Genomic DNA, 8,993 nt, shown 5'->3' on the forward strand with positions numbered 1-8,993 from the left:
CATGTATCTCATAATTTTCTGATATATTCCGCCGGTCTTTATTAACAACAGACTGGTTGTTATGGTAACCGCGTGATATAGCTCATGAATAAAATCGTAACTACTTTACCCGGAAGGTTTAGATATGTTAATATTCAGTACACACAGAATATGTGAATGTTACGGTGTTTAATTTCATCGATCTATGGTTTACTAGTATTTGTCTAGTTAAGTGAACCAAAGTGACGTACGGTTGTTGTTCCTGTAGGACCGACTAAACCTATCGGTAAATTATGTCGCAGTGTGAGTCAAATCATATGTCCGGAGGATATGCAATCATCCGCATACAATAAATTAAGATCGTGAAACACACACCATACACTATCGGAGGATGGCGTCGAAGTTTATACCAGTATACGCTGTTTTCATTGTTTTAGCTTTCAATATACGGAATACGAAAACTGACGAGTTTCGTCTTCTGGTGCTGATGCCGTCGCCAAACGTCCTACCTTTTAGTATATCTCGCATCGGGGCAGCGGTGCCCATCGCAGTTGATAAAGTGAACGCTGACAACTACCTGCTGCCGGGGCATAACCTAACGTACGATCTGGTAGACACGTTTTGTCAAGGAACGTACGGTTTAGGGAGGACCGTACAAATGATGGGTATGCACAACTACAGTGCGTTCATCGGACCTTTGTGCTCGGATGTCTGCAGACATACAGCAAGACTGGCCGTTTTCCATAATTTACCGACTTTCAGCGCACTTTGTTCTGACAACGAAATGCTTGATAAAACAGTGTTTACCACTCTGCTTCGTACCTTCGCACCACAAGTTAAGTTCGGTCGGCTTTTCGCATCAGTTTGTGATCATTTCCAATGGGGCCGTGTAAGCATGATCACGGATGAATACTTGGTTTGGAATATTCCGATGCAAGGTATAAAGGCAGCACTGCAAAATGCTAACATTACTGTAGCGTCTTACTTTGAAGGGTCCCTTGCAGCCCAAGATATGGGTGTACTGCTCAGAGAAGCTGCTGCAATTTCAAGAAGTAAGTGCATTACTTCTATACTATGTATGTATGTATTTCTATATGTATGTATGTATGTATGTATGTATGTATGTATGTATGTATGTATGTATGTATTTCTATATGTATGTATGTATGTATGTATGTATGTATGTATGTATGTATGTATGTATGCATGCATGTATGTATGTATGTATGTATGTATGTATGTATGTATGTATGTATGTATGTATGTATGTATGTACAATGTATGTATGTATGTATGTATGTATGTATGTATGTCTGCCTGCCTGTCTGCCTGCCCGCCCGCGTGCGTGCGTGCGTGTTTGTTTGTTTGTTTGTTTGTTTGTTTGTTTGTCTGCCTGTTTGTGTGTGTGTGTTTATTTGTTTGTTTCTTTGTGAGTGTGTTTCCTTTTTCTCAGTACCATTTTTATTCTATCTATGTCCGTAACTCGGACTGTTATCTTGTTAATATGACTCCCTCTATTGATGTGCTTATACGTGCCATAGCCAGTCTCTCTCTCTCTCTCTCTCTCTCTCTCTCTCTCTCTCTCTCTCTCTCTCTCTCTCTCTCTCTCTCTCTCTCTCTCTCTCTCTCTCTCTCTCTCTCTCTCTCTCTCTCTCTCTCTCTCTCTCTCTCTCTCTCTCTCTCTCTCTCTCTCTCTCTCTCTCTCTCTCTTTTCATCCCAATCCCACTCTCAAGGCGCACCATTCGCGTGTTACACTTTATCTACACCCGCCACCTTCCTATCCACTTATTTTTTTAAATGGGGGACACTACAAATACATTGTTTGTTTGATTGATCGATTGAGTCACCAATGAAGAGAGTGCTATCCACACACAATAGTATCACTATTAGTTACTTAGGTTTGTACTGTTTTAGAGTCACGAACACGGTATGCTGTTGGAAGTCTGCATGCCAATAATGTACTTTTTAAATTAATAAGTGTCGAACGATACAATGAAATATGTACTGCAAAAACCACAAACACTCTCAGCATAACAAGTTTAAAACAAACAAACAAACCGGTAAACAGCTCAGCTTGAGTCCACATTTACACGCAAATGTTTATATTAATGTTTAATGCCCGCAAAAACCACTATTTCAAATAAAACTCCTTATCGGATTAAAGTTTATGAACACTGTTTACGCTGCTAGTACCCTTTTCGCTATAAATTTGTTACGATATGTACCCTAGAGTGTCCAAAGCATCGATCGTTTATTTTGATGTAAGAGTTGTATAATCCCAACCGTTGTGGGTTGTCCCAAATGTTTAGTCGTTACTCATTTGAGGACAACCCACATGCACGTGCCGCCATGATTCATGAAGGTTTGAGGATCACAGGGTCAATAAATACAAGTAATAGATAAAATGAAAGTGGCAGTAATGCGAAAAAGAGAGTAATAATAAAAAAAAGTGGTGATAATGAGTTAATCATAGATGTATATCATTTTTTATCTTTTTAATATTTGTTTTTATTATTATTACTTATACAACATCATGAAAAATATGACAATTGCTTTGGATTGGGACAACAACAAAATGATAAATAACCCAGTAATACCTATATTATACACCGGTGATGGTAGAATGATTTTGTATATGGAGCAACCTAACCACGTAAAGTAGCATTGTTTACAAATCGGTGACCTGCCTTTGGGCATGTCAGTTTTGTATTCACCTGTATAAGACCAGAGCTATTTTTAGACTCTAAGCTTCAGGTGTTGTCAGACCTTTTTTATCATGGGGAACATTATAGAGTTTTCGTTTATTGCCATTGTGTTTGTTTCCATGATTTATTGAAAATAAAAACTATACCAGCAGGTCATGTGAATGATCAAATTATTACACAAAACTTTCTTTCAAATTTCATGAGCAGGAAGTACTTATAGTTATATTTACCAGGGTTTCAATTTACTTAATTCCAATCTGGCATATGGCATTTGATGATTGTGAATTTGGCTGTCGAATAGATTCTTAAAGCGAACAGGTGACTGTGTCTGTTTGTTTTTTTCTTTACTGGGCGTATAATCTACATCATCAATAAATGCAAAGAAGATTTTGAAACGCGAGTATTGTGTGCATATGATAGTGCGGAAGAAAATATAATTATATCATTAACAATTGACAGTGATTTTAAAGAATACAGTGCCGCAAACCTGCAGGTATGCATCCTGTAAGAAGCGTTGCATACTCTTGGAACGTTCAAAATCGATTGCATATAAAAGTAAGTCGTAATGTACTAAAAAAAGCCAGTAATTGTCTTCAGAACGACACTTTGGTGATTTTCTAGCTGTTACAGTTTTTTTCTAATTATCCAATTTGACTGCGTTTCCTTGTAAGATTCGTTATCTTTTAATTTCTCTGAGGTCGAGATTCTGTAGAGGCAATAACACCATTTCCATGGAAACGAAAAAAACAATATCATAGCTCATTTCCTGGAGTAGATCCCATGGGAACTTGATGCATGCGTGACATGGATACCCCGAATCCCTCCTGAAGTCACCAAACACACAAAACATATCTATACTTTACAGTCTGTACAATGCATGATGTATTGCATCAACATTGGCTCATAAATAAACAACATGAAAATGATATCCACACATATATATAAATCATATAATCATATTTTCTAGTATAGCAGCCCTGGGACATACAACTGTTACACATATATTTATATACGTTCCGTCTGCACAGGTTTAGCTTTAACCAATGTTATACAGATTCCTTTTAGCAGTATGTGATTTAGAAATTATAAAACTTTTAACCTTCAGTCTGTTGTTATTTAGTTCAAGAAAATCCATTCTCAGTTAAAATCAAGAAAATATGAAGGTCACTCTTACAGAAATTTATTAAATTGAGGTCAAAATGTTATCAAAATTAAGTCATTTTAAAATCCAATATGGCCGCCATTTTAGAATCCAATATGGCCGCCATTTTAGAATCCAATATGGCCTCCGAATACTGTATCAACTCTGCATGAAAATAACCAATTGGTGAGACGACGAAAGTCCATTTTTTATTTACTTTTTCAAAAGGACAAAGAACATGCTTTCATAAGGCAAAGTTTAGGTGAATTTAAATAACTTTGATTTTCAGGGAAGTATGTCCCCCGAGACATTCTACCATAATGATAAAATTAAGCGATTAGACCTCTCCCTTTATTAAAGAATGATGGTGGTAGATTCAGGGATAGATGGTGGATTCAGGGGTAGTATGAGTTGAAGTCGGCATATGAATATTCATTTATTTGGTGAGCATGGCATTCTCATGAACTAACGTCAGAAATTGCATTCATGTCGGACGCTATACCATTTGTAAAATAAATGAGATTATGATAGATCGAAAGTTCGTGACGGCTTGAAAAAAAGAAATGGTAAATTTTTCGTTGATAACCTTACACGTGTGATTAACTGAATTGAAACAAACAAAACAAACAAACAAACAAACAAACAAACAAACAAACAAACAAACAGCCTACCAAATAATCATACAAACATACGAAATTTCAAGAAAAAACCATAACTTGATAAAAGTTTAGCCCATTCGTAAACACAAGTTTTCTGATGACTTTTTTCGTGTCTGATGTTATATTTCGTGCTTAATATAATGTAAATAATGAAATTCTATATGCTTCATAGCTACCGGATATGTAAGGGTATTTATCGTTAAGTGCCCATAAATATAAATATAAATTAAGTGTTTTCAGTAACAAAATTAATCAATTTTAACTATGCAATTATTATCTTTTGTAATTACACACTATGTATGGTTTTCATTTCGCACAATTTCATTTGATAAACTTATATTTCATTACATTTCCTTGCTAAATTAACCCAAATAAAAAATGGAACTTAATGAACACATTAAAGTGATATTAAAAAGCACAATATGAGTCTTTGTAAGGAGATTAATAACATGGTGGGTATTAATCACAGAAAGGTCGACAAATTGATACGCGCAATGTTTATTATTACTTCAACTGCGAGGTCATCTTTTCCTCGCATATTTACGCAAATATCAAACTATGATACATGATACATTACTTCCTGGCTGTACGTGAATATATCAAATTGTTATCTGTGTTTTATTTGTTAGTATAGGAAAATTTAAATGTCGCCAATGCCAATATTGGATGAAATCGGAAATAAGAAATATTTATCAAGTTTGGACGGAAAAAGTTATAAGGTAATATAATATATGATATAAATATATACTAACAGAAAGGCGTCTCACTGGGGAGAACAGTGCTCAATGCAATATTAGTAGCAGAGTTTTATAGACTTTAAACGAAAAAGGTAAAAAAACTACTCACATGGTTTAAAAAACTACTCACATGGTAAAAAACTCCTCACATATTAAAACAAACTACTCCCATGAAATAAAAACTACTCCCATGGAAAAAAATTACTCACATGGTAAAAAAAACTACTCACATGTTTTTTTTTTAAAAAAGCTACTCCTGTGTCCTCATTAAGCCTCCGTAGTTCCCCATCATATGAGCAGTAAAAATACACATGTATATGTTGGAAATTTTTATTTTAATATTAAGGGTAATGTATGTATTAAGTATGTGAGCTGTACGGTTGCTTTATATCTGCATAAATGTATTTCTGGGCATCCTGTAGACTATAAACTTGTACAATGTTGTATAATTTTACATTTTAATCATAATATATTATAAATTCTGGCTTCCTTATTTGCATATCATTTGCATATTATGTATGTTACTTCCGGTTTATTTGATTGTCTGTATTGTTTGCTGTTGCTTATCGCTATTTTTTCAAGAATTACGCCAACCATGAATTACTTTTAATACCCTGGTTGTTTATGTTTTAAATCACTAGTTAGTCCGCACCTTTATTAGTTTTTATGCTTCCCCATTTTGTGGTCCCCACATACGAGTAGGGATATTGTATTATTGGAAAACGTGCAACGTCGGTTCACCAGGATGATTCCGCAGCTTGATGGCTTGAATTATGAGGATAGGCTACGCATATTGAAAATGACAATTTTAGAAACTAGATGAATTACAGCTGATTTGCTGGAAGTGTATAAACATTTCCATGGACATATTCTCCTTGATCCAGCTGTATTTTTCAAAGTATCTACCTCGACAAAATGGGGACACAAATTGAAATGATTTATGGGCAGATCCAGATTGGATATACGTAAATATTTTTTCAACCAACATGTTGTATACACTTTATTGCTACTACTACATCAATTAATCATTATAATTCATCAATTTAATACAGATTGGATATACGTTTTACGTAAATATTTTTCAATCAACGTGTTGTAGACATTTGGAACAGTTTACTAGAAAGGGTTATTGCGACTACATCAATTAATCATTTTAAGGTATGTATTGATAACCAACTCAGAACAGCAATAACTGACTTCCACCAAGAACGTTATCTTTGCAAAATATACTGGCATTTGGCTGCTAATGCCATGTCCATGGAAGTTGACTATAATCATGGATTCACTGGTTTTCAATGCCTAAGCAATGGTTAAGAATACGGTTTTGGGGACAAATTTTATTTTTAGCCCCCAAGACTAATTTTGAAGATAAAAGTTGCCAACATGTATTTTTTTATATGTGGTCCTATAATGAACATAAGCATATGTGTTTTTATAAAATTAACATGCATTCCACACGAAAACCCATATGCCCCTACACTACAATAGTGATATAATTATGTGTTCATTTATTTTAAACCCTCATGTACTCTTGGTCGTGGAAAAAGGAAAGGATATAATATGCCCCATTGTTTAAACAGTCGAAGGATTGGCCGCAACTTGTCACGGATTCACGATCTCGCCTAGACATCAAAAGATATTTCAAAGGTATCAAATGGTGCCAGATAAAATATAAAAATATTATATTTGGGTGAAAGTTTGATCAAAGTTGTCAATGTTGTAAATAAAACAAGTGAATAGAAGGAAGAATATTAGAGAACACAAACATAAATTTGTAAGAAATGAAAATTAATGCTAACTACTTGTAAGAACAAACAAACTGGGGTTATCGATTTGATGGAAGTGCTCTATTACACAGATTCAAATATTTGTTCTTTTGAAATAAAAACCACTTTTCATTTCCAGCTAATTAGAAAGTGTAAATACAGAATAAAGTTTAATCCAAACAGAGTTGTAGAGTGTGTTATTACACGGAAGTCTTACTAGCAAATTGAGTTGAGCTGATACTTAAGGGACAATATAAGTCATTCACCCACTGGTCTGAGTCAGTATATACTCTCGTATTTATATCCTATTGTATTGCTTTATGTATTGCTTTATGTATTGCTTTATGTATGTATGTATGTATGTATGTATGTATGTATGTATGTATGTATGTATGTATGTATGTATGTACGTACGTCGGAACGTCCGTCCACCCGTCTGTCTGTCTGTCTGTCTGTCTGTCTGTCTGTCTGTCTGTCTGTCTGTCTGTCTGTCTGTCTGTCTGTCTGTCTGTCTGTCTGTCTGTCTGTCTGTCTGTCCGTCCGTCCGTTCGCTCGCATGCATGCATCTACGTCCGTACGTACGTATGTATGGACGTACATAGAGACCGACGGATGGATGAATGCATGTGTAAAGACGAGGAGATGTTGCGTGCATGTATGCTGGTGATGATTTACAGGCGTTCGCGTGTTTTCAATTCATGTACCTGTCTCTGGCTAGTATCCAGTCGTTTCCTCTCCCGTTATTCATTAAAATAACATTTTTTGTCTAATTTCCTACAGTTATTGTTCTTGCTGGCTTTGGCCAGCACATTCGACAAATGATGATTATTGCACACCAGCAGGGTCTTATCAACGGAGAGTATGCATTTTTCTGTATTTACCACTACCAGGATGTCATTGCATTTGGTAATTTTGATTGGGATCAAAGTAGTAACCAAACAGAAAATGAAATTGCTAAAGCAGCATACGAGGTAAGAAATCATATGTTGCATTAACGTTTTCCTCGTTCTAATTTTTAATCCTCTTTCTCCCAACTAGTAATTACTTGTTTTGAAAATAATACCCCTTGAAAGAAAGAGGATTAATTGTCTGCTTTCGTTAAAATAGCCATATGGATGAGGATTGGGTATCTGTTTTTAGATTTTTACATTTAATTTATAAAATATTTTCATGGTGTCTTGAAAACTCTATGTGAAACAACATATACTAAGTCTGTATTTGTAACTCAACACATTGCAAACAGCTAACAATGATTAAAGCGTGTGCTATTGTACATATAAAATATTTTACACGTGTATCAGTCTTTTGCAATTTACTGAATTACAACTTGACATATGTTGTTTGACATTGATTTTTCAAGTAGGACATCATGATAACATTCGTTTACAATTTTAAAATCGAAAATAAATACCAATTCTCAACCAAGTGGCCACTTTAAATGTGTTTGTTCAAGGAGTTGAAAGTAGAAGAAGGTGTACGTTTCAACCAGATGTTCTCATGTCTTTAGTAGTCTTGTGGTGTTGTTATCTAATCAGCCGCTCACGTCCTTATAAGTGACTTTGTTATTTATATTGTGGCTAGGAAATGCAAACCAGATTGCGTGACTGACATTTTGATGAACAAAAGAAAATATAATAACCGGAAACTCTAAACCTTAAAGTTAACAATCAGAAGTGGATATCGGTTTGTTATATTGATTTGTGAAGCCTTTCAATTAATTTCAGGCGCTGATGTTTTTATCAGCTTTTGTACCATCTACCAAGGGATACACTGACTTCGAAGACAAAGTCAGAGAACTTTCACTTTCAATGTATAACTTTGAATATGGTGACCACAAGGTAGGTTATGGTGTCTTATTGATGAGAAATTTTAAGCTTGCTTACTCTTTCCACAATTCATTCTTTCGATTATGGCTTGGAATGATGTCATGATCATACATCTGTCATTTATATGACCCTCAATGCCAGGTTAGTGACCCCACACATATCTTGGATATTGTTAAGTG

The 8,993-nt window shown here is 35.0% G+C and overlaps 1 protein-coding gene across 1 annotated transcript in view; it reads left to right on the forward strand.

The window, feature by feature from the left end:
- The first annotated feature begins 370 nt into the window (after positions 1-370).
- The window catches only part of LOC144442760 (atrial natriuretic peptide receptor 2-like), a 21,772-nt gene continuing 13,149 nt past the window's right edge, over positions 371-8,993 (forward strand). Inside the window, exons 1-3 of the mRNA XM_078132133.1 lie at positions 371-1,031; positions 7,769-7,959; positions 8,713-8,826. Of these exons, the coding sequence (XP_077988259.1) occupies positions 371-1,031; positions 7,769-7,959; positions 8,713-8,826 (966 nt within the window). The remainder of the gene's footprint in view (positions 1,032-7,768; positions 7,960-8,712; positions 8,827-8,993) is intronic.

This window comes from Glandiceps talaboti, chromosome 11 (genome assembly GCF_964340395.1).
Source record: "Glandiceps talaboti chromosome 11, keGlaTala1.1, whole genome shotgun sequence".
NCBI lineage: Eukaryota > Metazoa > Hemichordata > Enteropneusta > Spengelidae > Glandiceps > Glandiceps talaboti.